Raw genomic sequence first — 22,645 nt, forward strand, 5'->3', positions numbered from 1 at the left:
TGGTACCATGAAAATCTTGTAAAACTGTTATGGGAAAGATTTTATAAAAGTACTTAAGTCTTAAAAGATTAATTGGTTGGAAGTTGGAGAGGTCATTCATCTCAGAGTGAACATCATGTGTGTTATCAAGGAGGAAATGAAAACACCTGATATGTTTTGAAACTCTGAGATCATAGTAGAGGAAGGATGAGGAGAGTGTAGGTATTGCACAGTGTAAATTCAAACCTGTTGAAAAGGTCTTCATCTAGCAATTAATATGTTGGATCACTATATCTTGAGTAACTTCCATTTCACAAATGAAGAAGCTTATACCTGGCGTAGTTAACAAAGTTCCTAATACCTCTGTCCTCAGTATATTGTTCCTGGACCAGCAGCATTGTTATCACCTGGGAATTTGTTATATGTGTAGATTCTTAGACTCTGCTCCATATATACTGAAATGAAATTGGCATTTTTTTTAAATTGGCATCTTAACAAAGATCCAAAGGATTGGTTTTAGTGTGTGCATATATGTGTAAAAAGAAATATGTCTCATAATATACATACCATTTGGTCACTTTTCAAAATTTAATACTGTGTAATGTATATCTTTGTATGTCAATACACATAAATCTACATTATTATCAATCAGGGGTAAACTTTAAATTATTTTACTCGACCCTATTGATTGGTTTTCATATCAATCTAAGATTCTGGTATTATAAGCAACACTAATTGAGAAATGCTGGTCTAAAGGCCATTGAGCAGGACACTTAGGGACCCTGACTCTGTTTTCCACTGAAATCCTCCGTTTCTGTAATATCTTCTTGCCTTAATTGACCCTATGTGCAAATTATTTTATTGATCTTAAAAGCTTGGTCTAAAGAGAGGTCCAAGAAAATGCCCACTACACCAAATGCCATCATAAAATTCTGCCAAACCACGACAAATAAGTGAGCAGTTTCTGTGTTTGGGGCTGTCGTAACATGTTTTTCCGTTGCTCTGGTGACACCTGCCACCCCGGATTCTTTTGCCAGGCACCCGCGGCTTCTATTTCAGTAGCTAACTCGCGCGACTTGCACATAGACAATGGAGGAAGGGGTAGTGCGCCTGCGCGAGCCCAAGCGAGAGCTCCGAGCCCAACGGTTGCCTAGTGATGGTCGCCTAGCAACTAGACCAAGTTTGTCCTGGGTCGGCCAAGTCCACAACTATTTGTCCACTATGGAGAAGTCAGCCATGGACATTGAGAGGGCCTCTCCCATCCCCTGGGACACAGACAGCCAGAAGAAGGACGTTCAGCTGCGGGTGACCCCGTCGGAGCTGAAGTTCCTGAACACGGTGGCTGGGAAAGTTTACCGCCTCCCAGTTACTGTACACAATCTCGGCCGTTGGAACCAGAAGATAAGGTTTCAAGAGCCAATTAAACCACAGGTGACACACTGAGAGGTGCTGGAACCAGGACCTCTGGAGGGCGGGGACTCTGAGAATGTCTTCTCACCTAACACCTCCCTTTGGCCCAGCAGTGGGCTCCTGAGGAGGTGGGGGTAGGATTGAACTTCCCCAGGTCCGGTAGTTTAGCAGGTGTGTTTCTATATGTACTGCTGTACCCCCACTCCCCACCCTCTTCGCTTGAAGCTGATGTAGAATCTGTTTCTTCATCCCGAGTTTGGAAAGAAAGGAAGGGGTTCTTTGACTACTTGTACGAACCCCGAATCTGTGCACCTTGGCTTCATGATTCTATAGTTGCCTTAAGCACCATGAGAATAGAATTCTCTATTAACCCTTTGAGTCGTAAAGTATTTCTCCAGAACTATGGAATTACTGGAAAGCTTTTTAAAAAAATTTCACATATTAACAAATGTTTGTTGAGCACATATTATGTAACAGTCAAGAGATGTGAGGAATACTGACTGGACAAATTGCTGCTCTTGTAGGACCTAGAACCTAATGGGAACATTTTAGTACAAGTCTATCCATCATGAATATTAGTGTTCTGAGAGATTGTTTCTGTCTTCTGACTTCAAAGTGGAGAGAATTTCATCTCTCTTACTGTTATTTTAGATCATATATGTGAATGGGTGTCTATTAGTTCACAAGACTTTTGATATAGGAAATGTATAAGTTTTGATAAGTAAGCAATAAATAACTGGGATTTTTTCAGAAGATATTCCTAGTGAATTCATCTGAATGCATAAAAGATGTCCATAATTTTAAAGTTAAAGTTACATATATTTGTTTGTATATACATAGGCAAACCTGTTAGTGACTAGGAGAGCAATAAAAAAAGAATTTTCACGTTCTGTTTTCTATTCTTCAAAAAAATAAAGTGTTTATCTGCATGGATATGCACAAATCTCAAAGTAAAGCTTGATGGATTAGTGTGTATATTATGAAGCCACCACCTGTATCAAATCATTAAATATATCTAGCACACTAGAAGGTTGCTAGTGCCCCTTTCCTACAGTACCTGGAGTAATCACCCCATGGAGGTGATTAACCACTATTCTGATATCTAATAACACAGATTTGTTAGATATCTGAATATCTATATATTAAGTGTGCATATGCACCATATACAATGTTGCACATCATCTATTTGTAGGTAGTTGGTAGAAAAAGAATACAAAGTTCTTATTTTCCAGGGACATACAGTTGATAGTTCTGTGCTTGATTTCAATACTATTTTTCAGTTTCCCACTATCCATTTAATATTGCTTTGCTAATTTGTGTGGCCTCTGGTTTGGTTAAGCCAATCTTATTCGTAATTTCTTCCTCTTGCCTATGGCTCAGACTTCCTTTTCTTTTGACTCACATTTTTACTTCCCTCATCTACAAGACCCCCCTGCTCCCCATTTTCCCAAATCTCATCCACCTTTTAAGGTCAATGTGAGGTTCCATTAATTATCATATCTCCCCATATTATTTCTACCCTCCAGGATACTTATTGCATTTACTAACATTCCTTATATTTTGGACTTGAGTCTCAGGGACTCTTGGTAAATGTTAGTTTTGCCTAATTGGTCAGCTCATAAGATGCTAAGAGTAGGATGCAAAGCATTTGGCTTAGAATAATTAATTTCAATATGATCTCTATTGTTACTGATTGAGGGTGAAGGAGGAAGGTATTAAGTTTTACAGTCAGGTAGATTAGTTGTTATGGCATCCTCACTTCTGAGTGACTTTAGATATTGGTTTCACTCTACAGTCAGAGTCAATCTGTCTGCTGAGAGCCTTAATATCAACCTCATAGGACTTTAGAAGTGTATTGAGATAATAGATGTATAATTGCTTGACACATCATAAGTGATCAACAGTTATCAGTTCTCCTCTTTCTACCTTAATATTTTCCTGAAGCTAGCAAATGTTTTTTTCCTCTTTGGTCTATTCTTTCTTTCTGTTTCCTCCAAGTTATGAAGCCCAGGTCCCCATGCAGAAAGTATATGAAATATTGTGTACTTCCTGTATTTAAGATACATACACATGTGTACACAATGTGTGTATGTACATATGCATGCAGGAATAAGTTCTGGTGATCTACTAAAACAACTAGATGACTATAGTTAATAATGTATATTTTTAAATTGCTAAGAGAGGATTATGAATGTTCTCATGACAAAAATGAGTCTGTGAGGCAATGCATGTTAATTAGCCATATTTGCTCATTCCACAATATATACATGTATCAGAACATCACATTCTACCACATACATATGTAAAATTATTATTTGTCAATTAAAATAAAATTGAAAGATTTTTGCTTTTAGGACAGGAATAAGAACTATGATTTGATAATAATGTACACTCCTAACTACATTTGCTCACATTCCGTTCTTTTAAGGAGTTAAGGTGTATAATCTGGGGGCTGGAAATACAGCTCAGTGGTAAATGTGATTCACTAATAGAGTGGTTGTTGAGCAGGTGCAAGGCTCTGAGTTCGATCTCCAGCAACATACATATGCACATACACAATGATGTATAATTTGAATCATTTTTTTTCCCCACTGAAGTTCAAACTGATGTTGACCAATCTGGATAAGACACTTGCTTCTGGTCTTCATATGACAGCTATGGTGGAATATCATCCTGATAAAGATGAAAACACATTTGACCAACTACATATTTCAACAGGAAATAAAGTAATAGAAGTTCCTCTCATAGGGTATGTAATATTCATAGTCTGTATTTTCTCTGACTTGTATCTATTGTTTTCATATAGCTGAACTTGAAAAAAAAATTCTAGAAAATTGTAGTGTTTACAGCATTCTCTAGTATTTTTATTTAAATATAAGTATCAAATAATTGAATGTTATTAGATTTTTGCAAGTTTATATTCATATTAATTTCACAGTATTGTCATATTCACTTCACCGAATTTTAAATAGGGCAGATTTTTGGCTTAAAGGTCAAAATGTTGCTCTTTTGAGATTGTTTGAAAAGTGTGGATGAGAGCTGGGGTTGTGGCTAGTGGTAGAGAACTTGCCTCGCACATGTGAGGCCCTGGGTTTATTCCTCAGCACCATATAAAAATAAATGAATGAATGAATAAATAAATAAATAAATAAATAAAGATATTGTGTCCATCTACAACTAAAAATATTTAAAAAAGAAAAAATGTGAATGAATATAATTCATATAAGTAATTGATTTGAGATTAATTTTGATACACATTATTTATTTGACAAAGATGAATAATGATTCCTTTTCTCTTTTTGTACTTGAAAAAGTATATTTTGGCCCTAAGCAACTTAGTGAGACCCTGTCTCAAAATAAAATATAAAGAGGCTAGAGATGTGACTCAGTGGTTAAGTGCCCCTGGGTTCAATTCCTGGTCCCAAATAATAGCATATTTCGGTTTATTGTTAAATTGCCCATTAAAGTTATTGTTTAAATTTAAAATGGTTTTATTTACACACACACACACACACACACACACACACACACACACGATCTTCCTTTACCCCAGCAAAATGTGGTTCTATAGGTATTATTCTTTTGTCTATGTTTATCTACCACTTTAAGATTTAATATTGGAATATTTTCTATTATATAGTTTTAGGTGTATACTTCTTAATAATTTCCCTTATATTTTTTCATTAATATAAACTAAATTTAGATCTGCAATTATTTTGGTTCTCCATGTTATTGAGAAGTTCTGATTTAACACACAATTCCTACCTAGGAATCAAATAGTTTACACATAGTAGGAAAAGTATTAATTATTGCATGCATTAAGTTACTTTTAAATTTTTAAGTAGGGCCATTTTTAGTGCACTTTTTATTTTGGCATAACCATGACAGTGGCACTCAGATTTGCTTGCTTATTCTGTGTATGGAGAGAAGGGTTGAGTATGCCTTTGGTCTTGAAAAGATTTTGTCTTGTTCACACAATGTATACTGTCTCTCATCAGAGTCCATTTCTCACCAAAGTTGCAGCATAAGCACAGCATTACCCATTACCCTCTTTATGTGTGGGACAAGACTGAAGGAAGGTGTGTGTGTGTGTGTGTGTGTGTGTGTGTGTGTGTGTGTGTGTATGTCACAGAGAGTTGCTGTTGTATTTTTTTTCAATTTCTTTTTTTTCTTTTATTTTTTTATTGATTGTTCAAAACATTACAGAGCTCATGATATATCATCTTTCATACATTTGACTCAATTGGGTTATGAACTCCCATTTTTACCCCAAATACAAATTGCAGAATCACATTGGTTACACACTCACATTTTTACATAATGGCATATTAGTGACTGTTGTGTTCTGCTACCATTCCTATCCCCTACTATCCCCCCTCCCCTCCCCTCCCCTCCCATCTTCCCTCTCTACCTCCTCTGCTGTTGTTCAATTCTCTCCCTTTTTTCCCTCCCCCTTGCCCCTCACAACCTCTTATAATTTTGTGTAACATTGAAGGATTTCCATATGCTTTCCCTTCTCTCTCCCTTTCTCTACCCCCACTCGTCTTTGTTTAATGTTAGTCTTTTCCTCATGCTCTTCCTTGTTGTATGTATTTTTGATTCAGATGATTGAAAATTCACATCCAATTATATGAAATAAAACAGAGCCCTTGTGCATTTTTTCCAGTTTGCCCCAATTGTATCATTTTGCAAAAGTATAGGATAATACCACAATGGAGAAATAGACATGAATATTATCTATCTTATTAATATTGCCATAGCTGGGCTAGGGATATAGCTCAGTTGGTAGAAGACTTGCCTCTCATGCATAAGGCCCTGGGTTCAATCCCCAGCACCACAAAAAGAAAAAAAAAAAAGATTCCCATAGCGTGCTTGAACTCCTGTGCATGTCTGTTTGTCTGTGTGTGTCTGTGTTATTAAGTGCTAAACAATTTTATCATCTACCTAGGTTCAGATATTCACCACCAGGCAAGACACTGAAAGGGTACTAATACCACAAGGATCTTTATTACAGCTCCACCTACCACACTTTTGCCTCACATTTGCCATCCCTGAAACTGTGGAAACTATAGTCTGTCTTCCACTTTGAAAATTTGTTTCTTCAAATAGTTTGTATAAATCAAATCATGCAGGGATTAAATTAAATAAATTAAATAGATAAATTAAAAGATAAATTAAATAGATAAATTAAATCTTTAGGGATTGGCTTTTTTTTTTTCATTCAGCAAACTCCTCAGAGATTCAGCCATATTGTTGACTATATTTTTGTTCCTTCGTATTACTGAGTACTATTCCATAGTATGGTATGTATATACTGCAGTTTTTATTTATTTTATTTATTTATTTTTGCCATTTTCATGAAAATATTTAATGTGCTATATTATTTGTCATGGCATTTCTAGGGAAAGGGAACATTTTTTTAATTCGACAGTTTTTTTTTAAAAAACCATTGATCTTTTGAAGAATAGAGACTGATAGCAGTTTTTAGTTATTATAAGTACACTACTTTAATATTCTCGCACAAGTTTTATGTGAACATAAGTTTTCATTTCTCTGGGAAAAATGTCCATTAGTGCAATTGCTAGGTCATATGGTAATTGCATATTTAGTTTAATAGAGAATCCCAAATTGCTTCCCATAGTGGCTGTACCATTTTGCACTCCAATGAGCAGTGTGAGTGATACACTTTGCCCACATTCTTTCCAGTGTTTGTTGCTGTCACTATGTTTAAATTTTAGCCATTCTGACAGATAGTGGAATCTCATTGTAGTTTTAATTTGCATTTCCCTGATGTCTGATAATGTTGAACATGTTTTCATGTGTTTTTCTGTCATCTGAATATCTTCTCTGATGAAATGTTTGTAAATGTGTTTTGCTCATTTTAAAATTATATTGTTTATTTGTTTTATTAAGTTTTTACAATTTCTTTGTATTCTGGATACAAGTTTTTGATGGATATGTGGCTTGAAAATATTTTTTCCCAGTCTATGAATTGACTTTGCATCCTTTCAACATAATATTTTGTACAGCAATATTTTTTTCTTTTTAAATTTTGATTTCAATTTATCAGTATTTTAATGGTTCATGATTTTAATGTCAAGGCTAAGAACTCTTTGCCTAAACCTTGATCATGAAGATTTTCTGCTATTTTTAAGCTTTACATTTAGATCAGTGGTACTTTTAGAATTATTTTTTGTATGAAATGTGAAGTTTATGTAAAAGTTTCTCTTTTCCCAGTAGATATCCAATTGCTTTGACCCCCAATGTTGAAAAAGCTAACCTTTTCCATTGAATTGATTGTGAACCTTTGGAAAAAAAGTCAGTGGAGGGGCTAGGAGTGTTGCTCAATGGTAGAGTGCTCACCTAGCATACTCGTTTTCAATTCTCAGTCTCTCTCTCAAATACACACACACATAAAATCAGTGAGCATATTAGTGTTGATTTCTTTCTGAGTTCTGTAGTTTGTTCTACTGCCTATGTGTCCATACCTTCACCAACATCATGCTATCTTAATTACCTTTACTGCAAAGTGTTTCTTAAAATGTAACAAAGAATTCTTCACACTTCACTGTTTTGATAAGATTATTTTAGCTATTTTAATGTCTCAACCTTTCCATACGAATTTCAGAATAAGTTTTCTGAGCCCACAAAAAATGTTGGGATTTTGATAAGATTTAAATTTAGCATGTAGAAAAATATGAGAATTAACATCTTTATTATGTAAATTTTCCAATTTATGAACATGCTATGTCTTCCCATTTATTTAGGTCTTCTTTGATGTCTTTTACCAGCATATTGTCATTTTTCAACACAAAGATCCTGCATGAGTGTCTTAATGTGCATCCTGGTATTTCATTTTTTGGAGTGTTTGTAAATTCATTGAATTTTTAATTTTGGTCTTAAAATGTTCCTTGATAGTATGTAAATACAATTGATTTCTGTGAGTTGATATTTTATCATCTCACCTTGCTGACCTCAATTTCTAGGAGATTTTTGTGTGTTTGTATTTTTAGATTCCTTGTTATTGTCTGTCCCATCTATTTTAACTTTACAAGAGTCTTTATCATGAAGAAATGTGGAATTTTTTAATATTTTATTTTTTAGTTATAGTTGGACATAATACCTTTATTTTGTTTATTTATTATTATGTAGCACTGAGGATTGAACCCAGGGCCTCGCACGTGCTAGGCAAACACCCTATCACTGAGCTACAACCCCAGCCCAAGAAATGTGGAATTTTATCAAAAGCTTTTTCTGTGAAAATTCATATGATGATGATGATGATGATGATGATGATTTTGGTACCAAGGATTGAACCTAGGAGTGAACCACTGAGCCACATCCCCAGTCCTTTTTGTATTTTATTTAGAGACAGGGTCTCGCTAAGTTGCTTACAGCCTTGCTAAATTGCTGAGGCTGGCTTTGAACTGTTGATCCTCCTGCCTCAGCCTCCTGAGTTGCTGGGATTATAGGCATGAGCCGCTGTGCCCTGATGATCATGATTTTTTTTGCAACTTATTTATATGGTGGACTACATAGACTAATTTTTGAATGTTGAACTAGACTTGTCCTTGTATACATGGGATGAATTCCTCTTGGTTATACAGTATCATACTTTTCCTGTATGCTAGAATTTGGTTTGCTAATGTTATATTTGAGATTGCTGGGTCCCAATTCTTGAGAGATATTGGTCTATAGTTTGCTTTATTTATTTTTGGTTTGTTTTGTATTGCCTTTGTCTGGCTTTGGTGTCAGGGTAGTACCAACCTCATAAAATGAATTAAGAAATATTTTCTCTTTTATTTTCTGGAAAAGAAGCTTCTTCTTCTTCTTCTTCTTCTTCTTCTTCTTCTTCTTTCTTCTTCCTTCTTCTTTCTTCTTCCTTCTTCTTTCTTCTTCTTTCTTCTTCTTTCTTCTTCTTCTTCTTTCTTCTTCTTCTTTCCTCCTCCTCCTCCTCCTCCTCCTCCTCCTCCTCCTCCTCCTCCTCCTCCTCCTCCTCCTCCTCCTCCTTCTTCTTCTCCTTCTTCATTTTTTATTTGTAGATGGACACAATATCTTTATTTTATTTATTCATTTTTATGTGGTGCTGAGGATCAAACCCAGGGCTCTACATGTGCTTGGCAAGTGCTCTACCACTGAGCTACAACCTCAGACCCTGAAAGAGCTTCTTTAATATTGATACTAATTATTTAAAGAGTGAATTTGTCTGGGCCTGGAGATTTCTTTTTCAGGATGTTATAAAATGATGAGTTCGATTTTTGATGTTTAGTGGGCTGTTCATATTGCCTGTTTCATCTTGGTTGAGTTATTATAGTTTGTGGTTTTCCAGGAATTCTTACAGTTTTATATTGTCAAATATATGAATATTAAGTTTTCAGTATTTTTTCTTTTTAAATGACTGTAACAGCATAGTGATATCCCCTTTGTTATTCCTGATGTCAGTGATTTATCTTTTTATTTATTTACTTTTTAAATATTGCTATTGGTTTATCAACTTTATTTATTTTTTAAAAAATCTTAATTTCTTATTGATTTTATCATTTTATTTTACATTACATTGATTGCTGCTCTCTATTGTTTATTTCCTTCTTGAGTTGAGTTTATGTTACTGTCTTTTTCTAGTTTCTTGATGTTGGAAATTAAGTCATTGATTTAAAACATTCCCCTCCACCCTACTTTTTTGTTTGTTTGTTTTTGTATCAGGGATTGAAACCAGGGGCACTTAACCACTGAGTCACATCCCCAGCCCTTTTTTATATTTCATTAGAAACAGGGTCTAGTTGCTGAGAGCTTCTCTTAAGTTGCTGAGACTGGCTTTGAACTCGTGATCTTCCTGCCTCAGCTTCCTGAAATGCTGGGATGACAGGCGTGAGCCACTGTGTTTGGCAGCACTGTTTATTTTTGTCCCATGTATTTATATGATGCATTTTTGGTTTTGTTCACTTGTATATGGTTTTTAGATATCTTTGAAACTTCTTTGACTTGTGGATTATAAGTGTGTTAATTAATTTCTGCACATTTAAAGAGTTTCCTGTTGTTTTTTTTATTTTATTGGTCTATATTTTATTCTGTTATGATTAGCTAAAATATTGGACATGATTTCAAATACCTTAAATTTGTATTTTGGTGAATATTCCATAAGTGCTTGAGACAAATGTCCACTATTCTTTTCTTGGGCAGATTGTTCTGTATATGTAAATTAAATATTATTGGGTACTTGTTTTTTCTGGCAGTCTATCTTTATGGTTTATGGGTTAGTGGGTCCAAATCAAAGGGAGCCTTTAGATGAGAATTTTGATATTTCCAACTACTATTGTTTTTGTTTTTCTCCTTCCAGCTTTGTCAAATTTTGGTGAGTATATTTTGGGTTTCTCTTGTTTAATGTGTAAACATTTATGATCATGTTTTCCTGATAGATTAATACTACTATGACTTAATGCATGTTTATTGCACATAACCCAAGAACTCAATACAGATTTATTTTTACTATACTTATTATTGGTATTATTGTTATCATTGTTAGATTTGTAAGCATAATATATTTAAAGCCTAACAAAATAAATTCTAAATTTGGCTAATTTATCTCCAAATAATTAGTTAGGAAAGTCATGAGTCTTTGGCTTTTTGTAACATAGGATTGATAATAATATTTTCCCTACTTTGGAAAATTTGGGGGAATTTAGTACCAAACAGGGTACTTTGTAAACTATAAATTACTATCCAGCTATAAAATAAATGTATACTTAGGAAATGTGCAGTTAGGATAATAATGGATTTTTATGCACATTTAGGAAAACACATGTTATAGTAGGATATGGTGAACTTTAGAGGCATATATGAAAAGTCATTTGTATCATTTGGTCCTTAGATATTCTTTTATACCCTGAATGATATGTTATAGCATCACAATGTTATTTTTTTTATTTTTTGTAGTTGTAGATGGACAGTATGCCTTTATTTTATTTTATTTTAAAAAATTATTTTTATGTGTGCTAAGGATCAAACACAGTGCCTCACATATGCCAGGCAATCGCTCTGCCATACAGCCATAGCTGCAGCCCCACAACCTTCTTTTATTTCATCATATTTTGCATCTTTCAAACTATTAAGATCAATCCCAGCTTTTCTGAGGGTCAGATGAATGTATTATCGACTTAAATGGAGATTCCCAAAATGAATTCCAAAAATGTTTTGAGCAATACATATATTAAGTGGGTAGTCTTTCAAGGTGAGTATTTAAGAGGGTATACCATGTACTTATATGCATAAAACCTAAATTTTATTAAAAATGTATCTCATTATCTTGTCTTCACGTCTTTATTTCTTAATTCCTTTTGCTGACAACTATGTTATCTGTAGATCTGTAAGGAAATCAAAATGTGTTTTTAGGAGATAAAAGTGTCTATATTTGTCCCCTTATAGATTTAACTATGAATTTGTTTGATTGTTAAAATTAATTATGTGGTTCTCTTTCTCCTTTCTTAGGATGATTCCATCTTGTGAATTGGAAGTTGCATCATTAGTTGATTTTGGCACATTAGTTGCCAATAGTAAAGTGTATTTTAAAGAGATTAGAATTATTAACCATGGCAAAGCTCCAGGTAAATATTTTCTGTCATATAAATTCACTTACAATTTTGGAAGTATTAGAATTAATTTATTGTTATTTATTTATTTTATTTGTTCTAATTAGTTATACATGATAGTAGAATGCATTTTAATTCATTAAACACAAGTGGAGCACAACATTTCATTTCTCTGGCTGTACATGATGTAGAGTCACACCACATTTACCTAGGGTAATGATGCTCATCTCATTCCACCATCTTTTCTACCCCCATACCCCCTCCCCTTACCTCCCTCCCCTTTGCCCAAAGTCCCATTCTCCCCATGCCCCCCCACACACATTATGGGTCATTTTTTTAAATGTATGCCTTGTTTTATTAATAGGTTCTCTGAATCATCAAAAATATGCCTATCATTTGAAATAGCTCAAACCAAAAGCCCTTAGATATCATGACTGTAAAAGGGCAGATAATGCAATAATTCAGGAAAAATGAACCAGCCTTCTTATGATACTAATTAATACAGCCTGACTCTCAGATGATTGGTGAATGCTCTGAGAAAAGGGAGGAGGAAGGTGTAATAGAGGTGACATTGTCCTTAGCACTATCAAACATCGGAATTTAGGGCACAGTGCCTTGCTATCTGTGTGAGCTGGGGCAAGTTTTTTTTTTTTTTTTTTGTTAAATTTTAGATTGTTTATAAACTGAGACTAATACAATGTATGATTCTTAATTATGTACACCTTAAAATTGTGGCGTGGTGTTTGGCTCATCCTAGGCACTCAGTAAGTATTTATCCTCTTTTAGTGCTAGACAGGACCAGATCTCTCTTTGGGATAGCTTAAGGAACACATAAACCAGATCTTAATCCCAAAACTCTTTTCTACTAACTGTGGTAGTTATCTGGGGTTTCCTGATTGATCATTGGGAATTATTAAGACAAAGGTGATATATCACATTACTGATTTTTTCCTAGGGTGTGAAAAAATAAAACTGATAACTGTTTTTAATTGAATATTGCTTATTATACTTACAATGTTTTAATTTTTAAATGATTGAATGTCCAGTACCTTGAGTTGATGAAATATTAGGCTCATTTGTAGTCTTATTCCATTGTGAAGGATAGACTCTCTCATTGCAAGTGATTATGGACCTTATGGTCCTGTGGACTGTGATTATACTTTAAAGCAATGATATGCAACTGAGAGATTTTTATTTGTATTATTTTACTGTTCAGAATTTCTCTTAACTATTGTTCATTCATAATCCTTCAGAGTTTAAATCACAATTATATATCTTTTTTATTCTAAAATCTCACCAAATTAAATAGTTTTATTACAACTGAAATCCCTTGGTAAAAGAGAAATATGGATTTAATTTTAATTGAATACTTAATATAATTTTACCAAGTGAAATAAAAGAAATAAAATTAAGCTACAGGCCTGGGTTCATATATTTTTGGAAAAATAATCCAAATTGGCTTTTAGTATCGTATTAAAATTTTATATGTAACATTTGTACTAACTTGGTGAGGTATATTATAACTGAGTACTGTGAAATGATAACTGTTAACTTACAAACTGAAACAAATTGTTATCAATGAATTAGATTTTCTTATGACTTTGTCCCTCACTCTTGAATTTGATTATTTTTCTACCATTACCAAAATTGATAGTATGTATTATATTCACAGTAGTGATGCCTCTTAAGTGTCATAAAGTCCTTATTATCTACAAGTACATATACAAATTAATGATAATAGCGATGTATATTCATTAAGAAAAACACTTCTGCAGAAAATAGATTCCAAAACCAAAGATGATTTTAATAAAATTTTAAAAAGCATTTCACATGACAAATATTTTATGGTTTTAGAGTCAATGTTAAAATGCTTACAGATTTATATCTGTACTTAAAAATACAATAAAAAAAAAACAGAAGTTTTATGATTTTTACAGCTTTGTTTTTTCTCTTTCTGGTCGTGTTGCTAGAGATGTTATCTTTGGTTTTGTAGACCCAAAAGCTTATCCACATAACAATTTCTTGTGGTTTATTGTTATAGCCCATTATGGAGTAAACATCCAGGGATTTAGCCAAAATTTATTGAATACATTTTTTCCTCACCATTTATAAAAATGATTTCTAAGTTTTCTCCTGACTTCAACGTTGTGTTTGCCTTTTCTTTCTGGGAAGATATGGTTCATTATTTAAGGTGTCTCTAATATTAGTACATTGTAAGTTGATGAACTCCATGTTCCCTTTCATAATTTTATGGTATGGATAATACCCCTATTGTCTTTCAGTTTTTATCTTTGAAGGTTGAAAAAATATTATTTTAGCATGCTTTAAACTGCATTCATTTCCTTCTTTGCTGACAATCCTCAATGATTTGAATAGATTTTTATAGCATAATATAATGGACAGCACTCGCTAAAGTGTGGCAAACCCCTAAGGAACCCTTATATTTAATGTACAAAAAAAAGGAACAGCAGTTCACAAAAGAGAAATAAATAGGGGTAGAGGTTGTAGAAAGAGAATTATAACATTAATAGCTGATTTTTATTAAACACAATGTAAGCCAGAGAGTATGGTATGCATTTTATTATTGTTTAAATAGATGCAGTTTGACTGGAACTTGACAAATCTAGGTTCGGCTCGGCTGGGTGTAGGGCTTCAAGCCAAGGAAGCTGAGCTGTTCTGTTTCTTACTGAAGGTCTGTGGGTCAACTGGATGGATTTACTCCACATTTTCATATTCTGGGGCATAGGCCGAAGGGATAGCAATTACTCAGGAAAAACATTTCCCACTTCCCTAAGGAAATACATATGGATTGAAACTGGCATGTCATTAAAGCTCACGTGTGAGATAATGCAAGAAGGCTTGGAGAAGAAATGACTGGGCTGTGAAAGCTTTAACCCAATCAGTGAATCACTCACCTGATGGGATTAATTGAGTGGTAATTGAAGGCAGGTGGGGTGTGGCTGGAGGACCTGGGCAATAGGGGTGAGGCTTTGGGGTATATATTTGTATTTGGCAAGTGGAGATTTCTCTCTGCTTCTTGATCATCGAGCTGCTTCCTTCTTTCACATTCTGCTACCATGAAATTTAGCCTCACCTTGAGCCCCAAGGAATGAAGCCTACTGTCTATGGATTGAGACGTCTGAAACCGTGAGCCCTCATATAAACTTTTCCTCCCTAAAATTGTTCTGGTTGGGTCTTTTAGTCCCAGTAGCAAAATGCTGACTAAAACACATGCTATTGATTCTATCCACATGTTGTTGGTAAAGCAAATCACACAAAGAAGCTCAGTGTCAGGAGATGGAAAAACATACATTGTACATGGTCGAGTAAGAGTTTGAATGCAGAGAAGGGTGAAAAATTGGGAATCAAGAATCTAATCTTCCACATCAGCTGTTGCACTTTGGAAGAAGTAACTCAACATTTCTGGGTGTCTATTTTCATATTTGTAAAATGAAGATAAATGATTGAACCTATATCATAGAATTGTTGAGGATTAAATTGAATAAAATATTTAAAGTTCTTAGTATAACTGTCTAAACATAGTAAGAGGATAATATTGTTCAGCTGTTTTTAAGACTTGAGTCCTAACACAAGGCTCATGTTTGTTGGCTTACCCTGGCATCTGGAATTACAACTAAATTTGTCATTCTTGGTCAACACTAGACTATCTTCTCTGTAATATCTGTCCCCTACTAAGACTGTGAATGAAGCATTGTAAGGGTCCATATGTAAACCATTACTCTTATTCCCCTTAGGTATATTTAAAACAGACTACCAGGGCCAACTACCCATCCTCATGTCTCCAGCTAGTGGTATTGTGGAGGCTAACTCATCAATGATTCTCAGAGTGAATTTCTGTGCAGACCAGCCCAGAATTGTAAATGAAGTGGCTAAGTAAGTATATATTATGGTTCTTAATTCTAATATGGGTCTTAATAACTGCCCTGTTTACTCTTCAGGTGTACCTTTGATTGTATGTGAGCTTCTTTTTCTTTCATTCAGCAGTCATTCATTGAGGTTCTACTATTTGCCAACCACCAGGGTCTCAGAAATGGGAAGAACTAGAGAATTGCATATTGGTACACAAAACAGGAGCTGCTAACTTGAATTTTGTGGAGTGGATCAGGGAAGGACTCCACCTACAAGGCAATAGATGAACCAAAGAATTATCAGTGAGGAAGAATTAGCTAGCAAACAGCAGTGATGTGATTGGGTATGTGGTGTATCTGTGTCTGTGTGTAGGGGAAATGAGTGTTGGTGATAGAAGTGAGTTGGAGGAGTCATTTCAGGTAGAGCAAGTAGCAGACTTAAAATCCTAGAGGAGAAAAGGTGGTTTTACATATTGTGGGATCTGAGGCAATGCAGAGTCAAAGAAATAGAGATGCAAAGTGATGCTTGAAAGAAAAGTGGTGCTGGGCTGATCAAAGACACACCTGGGATAAGAAGCAAGCAAGAGAGAGCAGCAGCAACTCCCTCTTGAATTTTACCTTTTATAGGCTAAAATCATGGCCGGGCATTAGGGGTGGGCTTAGTCTTGGTGATTGGCATAACAAGCATCCCCTGATTTTGTAGAAGGCAAGTTTGTTTCTCGGGAACAGAGACAGGCAGTTTTCCTCTCTCTCAAAGAGAGAACAAGGAAACTAGCAGGTCACTTTATCTCTCAAGGAGAAAACAGAGAAACCAGCACAACTCTATCTCAGGGGCTGGTAAGTTGTCTCCTATCTCAATAAGAGAACAGAGAGAGGCCAGCATGTCTCTATACCGGTAAGTTGTAACTTGGGTTTGTTTCTATTTCTTGAGAATAAGAACAGTGTTAATAAAATGGGGGTGGGGGAAAGGAAGGTGGCTGTAATTATGCCAACAATGCCAAATGAGATCAGAAAAACAGAATGACATAGATCCAGAACATTTTATGAAGTATTTCTGCATTTATTAATGGAAGGTGCAAGCAGTACAATGGGTCATCACCAGTATTTAAAAGAATGAAGTAAAAAATATCAGAATGCGTCTCACATAGCAAGGGAAATTCTGTCTTATAAATATTTCTCTTTGTGCGTGTGTGTGTGTGCATGTGTGTGTATGCGTGTGTGACTACATTGCAATATAAAATATATTTCTTACTGAAGTCCACAGTCATAAATGTGTGAGAAAATTCTGTGAATCCTGATAGTATAGGTTTTATTGTGAAGGCTGTGAAGCCTCAAGACGGCTTTAGGATGAGAATGTCTTGACTAGTTTGCATTTTAGAAAAGTCGTGCAGGTAGCAGTGTGCAAAACAGATCAGGGTACACAAATGTAGAGTGGGCAGTCTGACTAGAAATTATAATAAAGCAAGAGGGAAATGATAAAGGCCTGAGCTAAGGAACAAATTGTGAGGACTGAGAAAAGTGTGATTGAGATATGTTAAGGAGGTAAATTTCACTAGAGTTGATGACTGTAGAAAGAAAAGACAAAAGAAACAACATGTCTGTGGGAGAAGATCTTGAGTTCAGATTTGACATTTGGGGATTGACTTGCTTTTCAGAATCCTAGTGGAGCTGACTAAGACCTATTACATTCCCGTGTCTTGAGTCTGAGAAAGTAGTTTAGTCTAGGTATATTGGGTGAAGGGTCATCAATGTATAAGTGGTAGATGAAACAGGAAGGTATTAAGAATAACTCTAAGAAGGAATGTAAAGTGTGAAAGAGTAGGAGAGAAACATCACTCACTGTACATGGAGTTTACAAAGGATCCAAGTCTTAGAATGAGCAGGCAGGGAATAAGTGATGTAGAAGGAAAACCAGGAAATATGCTGTCAAGGAAGCTAAGGAAGGACAGAGGTGTAAATAGATGAGATTAACAATGCCCAATTGATTGGCTGTGATGTAAAATAAGTGCTTAGGTGATATGTGAGGAGTAGCCAGTTATTCATGTTATATGATAGGACTAGATTAAAAAGATTGCTTTTATGCCAAAGAAGGATAAATATGGAAATACAGTTGTAAAAGATAATTGAAATTAATATAGGGAGTTTTATGGTTTTATGGGAAATATTCTTTTCAGCAAAGTAGTTGGGTTGTGCTGAGATACTTTATATTGGGATATTAGAATATGCCTGAGATTGGCTGTTAGACTTGAGGTGTAGATTGAGTTAGCTCAGAATTCTAGAGCTAGAGGTAATCATGTAAATCATCTAACTTCAGAATTAATGAAATAATTGGTGATATGGATATACCATTGAGTTCTTTCTGGGGTCAATTCATGAGTTTGTTTTCCAACTTTGTTATTTCCAGTAGACAATTAACTATGTTGCACACATGCCATTCCACTGTAGAGATTCAGACAGCGATGCCTGTGAACCTTTGGCATGTACGTGAAATAAATTGGTGTTAGGCTATTGAATTTTGATTATAATACGATTTTGTAAGATTTTATCCATACATTTAGAAGAAAAAATAAAGTATTTAAAATTATAATAAAATATTTATATATGTGTTTATTTTATTATCCTATAGAGTGAGTTTGCAAGGACGTCCTGATATACACTTCAGTATCAAAGCTCATGTAGTTGAACAGATTATTGAATTGTTTAACATGAACAGTGATAAAAAGTTGGAATGCATACGCTTTGGTCCTGTTTTCTTTGGAACATCAAAACTTGAACAGGCAGTTCTATATAATAATAGCCCAGAATCCATAAATTGGGTGGCAATAATTCAAGATGATTCTGTTGGAGAAGAAATGGTAAGTAAATGGTGCAACGGTAAATGGCATAGCACGTATTATGATTTAAAACAGGTCATTCTGAACCTATTAATAACCACAAGCTGTTTAATTATGCTAAATGTATTTTAACATGGGCAGATAGATGTGATTTCATGTGTATTCCAGGCTAACCTTAAAAACTTTAGTAAATTAAGCTAACATTTATAATGTGTATCCAAAGTAAACCAGTTAAGTATCATGGATCAGTGACTCATTGTAGTGATTTTTGTTCTCATAAATTTTTCAATATCCGGGGCTGGGGATGTGGCTCAAGCGGTAGCACGCTCGCCTGGCATGCGTGCGGCCAGGGTTTGATCCTCAGCACCACATACAAACAAAGATGTTGTGTCCACTGATAACTAAAATAAAATAAATATTTAAAAATTCTCTCTCTCTTTCTCTCTCTCTCTTTCTCACTCTCACTCTCTCTTTAAAAAAATATCCTTTAAATTTTATCATGTACCTTACTTGATCAAATTTAGGTATGTGTTATTTTAAAAACAGATATTCTCTATTTTCTAGATTCTAAAATTTCAATGATTGTTTTATGAGCTCCTCTTAAAATAGTTTTGTGGCTTGCCTTTTATATGCTTTTATAAATGCTTTTATATGCTTTTATTTCTGATTTTATGTTACAGGGTACAAATATTCGACAAAGAACAGATGTTGCTTTAAATAATCTCATCTACTTAAACAAAATAAAGAATATAGATATTACCAATTTTATCTTCTGTGTCCCGAATGAAGGGACTTTACTACCTTATCAAAAGGTTATAATTACATTTTGTTTCAGCCCAAAGTAAGTAAGCCCAAAATTTATTCCATTATAATATTATTAAGTACTAATGGAAATTGTGTTAGCTACACTTTAACCAAATTGATTTTAATACTGTCATAATAAAGCTTGCCTGAAGGCATAAATCAGATTTTTCTTGTTATTGTTCTAAATATTTCCAGCATGGTTAATATTATTTCCAATAATTTTCTTTTATTAGCACATCATAGTTATACTTAATGCTTGTTTTCATTTTGACAAAATTATACATGCATGGAATTTGATTTACTCTTTCAGTACTGGTACCCCTCTTTCCTCCCCTCTTCCCTTTCCCTATTCTCCTTCCTTTACTTCTATACTGGTCTTCCTTTCACTCATTTATTTTTGATTGACGCTTTATAAAAATACATAAAGGCGGAATTCACTATGGTATATTTATATATGCACATAACATCCAATATTTGTGAATATAGTGCTAAAAATTACTCTAGACCTTGTGGAAATGTGGTGGTGGAAGTGCTAAGTTTTTTTTTCCCTCATTATAACCACAAACTGATTTGTGCTGTCCAGAACTTGTTGTCCCTACAGAAATAGGTACGTGCAGTATGTAGAGAGATCTCCAAATAGGATGCAGTACTCATGGTAGGGCAGAATCTTTGATGACTGAGTATTTTAAGTATTAAATATATAGTACCTGCTGGGATTAACCACAACTGTTTTCTGAAATGCATACAAATTTTTGATACTTAGATCAATATATTTTTTTATTTTAATGTTCTTGGTTTTATTATTTAGACTGGAAAGATTTTTGGAAGTGTTACTTTTAATATATAGTAGCAATTGTAGTGACACCTTAGTATGATGCAGTGCGTGTCAGTAACGGATCCTATTGCAAGTATGTTTATTCTTATTTATGAGGGGATAATATTCAATGGGCTTTTTTGTTGCAGAAGAGTCACTTGGTGATATCAATTGCATTTTTTTGGCGGGGGGAGGTTACTGAGGATTGAACTCAGTGGTGCTTAACCACTGAGACATCCCAGCCCTTTTTTAAATTTTTAATTTTGAGACAGGGTCTCACTAAATTGCTTAGGGCCTCGCTAAATTGGTGAGGCTGGCTTTGAACTTGCCCTCCTCTTGCCTCAGCCTCCCAAGTTGCTGGGATTACAGGCCTGTACCACCATGCCTGTTTCAATTGCTTTTTGAAGACTGAGTTATGTTTTAATTTTAAGGAAGCTACTAAGTAATTGTCCCACTTGTCCAATCTAAAATTGCCTTACTAATGCTACCTTCCTATAGGAAATTTATTTGGTGAATCTATTATATTCTGTTTAATAAGCAATATTTTAAATTCCAAATATTCTTTTCCATGGCAGCATGTTAACTTTGAGAGTCTGGCATGGAACTGTAGGTATGAGTATGATTTGAAATCTTAGTCAAATGTGTTTGAGCACACCATTTGCATTCCTTTTTCATCTTACATATCATTCTTTTGTGTATTTGTGAATCAACTGCCAGAAAGCTAACCTCTAGGTAAGGCACATAAAGATAGTCAGTGAGCCAGGCCCATGATGTAACCCATCTCTGTCTTTGATCCTACTTCCCTTCTCTCCACCCTTCCTTTTCCTTGTTAAAGATTTAACTCGTACAAATCTTGTTCTCAAAATTACTTGTTGTCCATGAATAAGAAGTTGGCTTGCAATATGCATTTAGTAACCTGGAGGAAAAAAATATGTAACAGAAGTTTTCAGTTACACTCAAGAGTGAGATAGACTATTGTAGAAAATTGATCAGAGTCCTTGGTCAGCAATGAACTCTGCCTGGAAAGAAAATCCTTTACAGAGAAAGTGGCATTTGAGGTAGATCTTGATGACTTAGTACATTTAAGTTACTCTTGTCTTACAAATGTTGGCATGAACTCATTTTTCTGAACTTTGTACTCTGTGGCCTTTTTTTGTCAAGTCTGTATCTGTTCAGTAATTTTGGAAAATAGATACCAGTTATATTTCTATTAACTTTCATTTGCTTGCATAGATTTAAGGATTGAGTTGATATTTTCTTTGAGAGGTGGTAATGTATATCACCTTTGCTTTAAAAATAACTGATTATAATTTTTACAGGCTAGTAATTGATGGTAAAAAAGATATTGACCCTTCACATAGGCAAGACTATGCTGTCTTTTTGAGATTTGAATCTGTAGGAAGTAAAGATGGATTTTTGAGAGATGATAACTATAAAACCATCAAAAGTAAGTATAAAATTAACAAAACCATCAAATGTATAGCAATTAAAATTGTTTAAAATTTTGACATCAATTTGTGGAGGCACTTTAATAAAATTGTAATTATTAGACTGAACAAAAATACAAGCATATTTAAGTGACTTTGGCATATGTTAAGAATGAAATCAACCTTAGAATCATTTACATACTAATTTTCTAGGTTAGAATTTAGATAACTTTATATCATTAGATAAACATGATACTAAAGAGTTGGATTTAAAAAAAAAACTGGTTTTATTTTTCTATGTATGCCTAGATTTGTTTTGGGGGCTTGGCATGGGAACAAATGACTCATTTCATTTCTACCAGACCTTCATCTCTCTTAGACTCTATACAGTAACTCTCAAAGCAAAGACTTAGAGATGTAATAAATAGGTGTTGTATCTTGTCATTGGATACTGATAAGGGCATATGTTTTATAGGTCACACGTGAAAGTACATTATACTTTTTATATTCTTGGTTAATATTGGGCTGGTTGTAGTAAGAAAAAAGATGGAACAAGACTTGTAATCACTTCAGCAAGACAGATCAGATAAAATAAACAGGTTAGGGATTAAAATCCAGAAAAATAAACTGTGCCCAAGAGGGGGTAGGTTCATCCTGGATACCTAGGAATTTCAAAAGTCTAGAAGATACGCAGGTCAATACAAGTGATATTGAGCAAGTTTTAACCTATGTTCCTAGAACAGAAATTTATTACATCATTAATTTTGTCATAGTTTGTGATATTGAAAGATGCTGATCATAGAATATTTGCAGATTAATCTAACTTTGAATAGCTAGTGATGGAGATGCTACATTTACCTTAAAAGGTAATTTAGAATCAAGAATCATCCAATAAGAGCATCAGTGAAGAAATACAACTCTT

The 22,645-nt window shown here is 34.3% G+C and overlaps 1 protein-coding gene across 1 annotated transcript in view; it reads left to right on the forward strand.

Moving 5' to 3' along the window:
* Positions 1 to 1,215: 1,215 nt before the first annotated feature.
* Positions 1,216 to 22,645, forward strand: part of Cfap47 (cilia and flagella associated protein 47) — a 421,187-nt gene continuing 399,757 nt past the window's right edge. Inside the window, exons 1-7 of the mRNA XM_077107522.1 lie at positions 1,216 to 1,410; positions 3,987 to 4,138; positions 11,875 to 11,990; positions 15,731 to 15,869; positions 18,471 to 18,699; positions 19,359 to 19,519; positions 21,616 to 21,743. Coding sequence (XP_076963637.1) covers positions 1,216 to 1,410; positions 3,987 to 4,138; positions 11,875 to 11,990; positions 15,731 to 15,869; positions 18,471 to 18,699; positions 19,359 to 19,519; positions 21,616 to 21,743 — 1,120 coding nt within the window. The remainder of the gene's footprint in view (positions 1,411 to 3,986; positions 4,139 to 11,874; positions 11,991 to 15,730; positions 15,870 to 18,470; positions 18,700 to 19,358; positions 19,520 to 21,615; positions 21,744 to 22,645) is intronic.

Source organism: Callospermophilus lateralis, chromosome X, assembly GCF_048772815.1.
Source record: "Callospermophilus lateralis isolate mCalLat2 chromosome X, mCalLat2.hap1, whole genome shotgun sequence".
NCBI lineage: Eukaryota > Metazoa > Chordata > Mammalia > Rodentia > Sciuridae > Callospermophilus > Callospermophilus lateralis.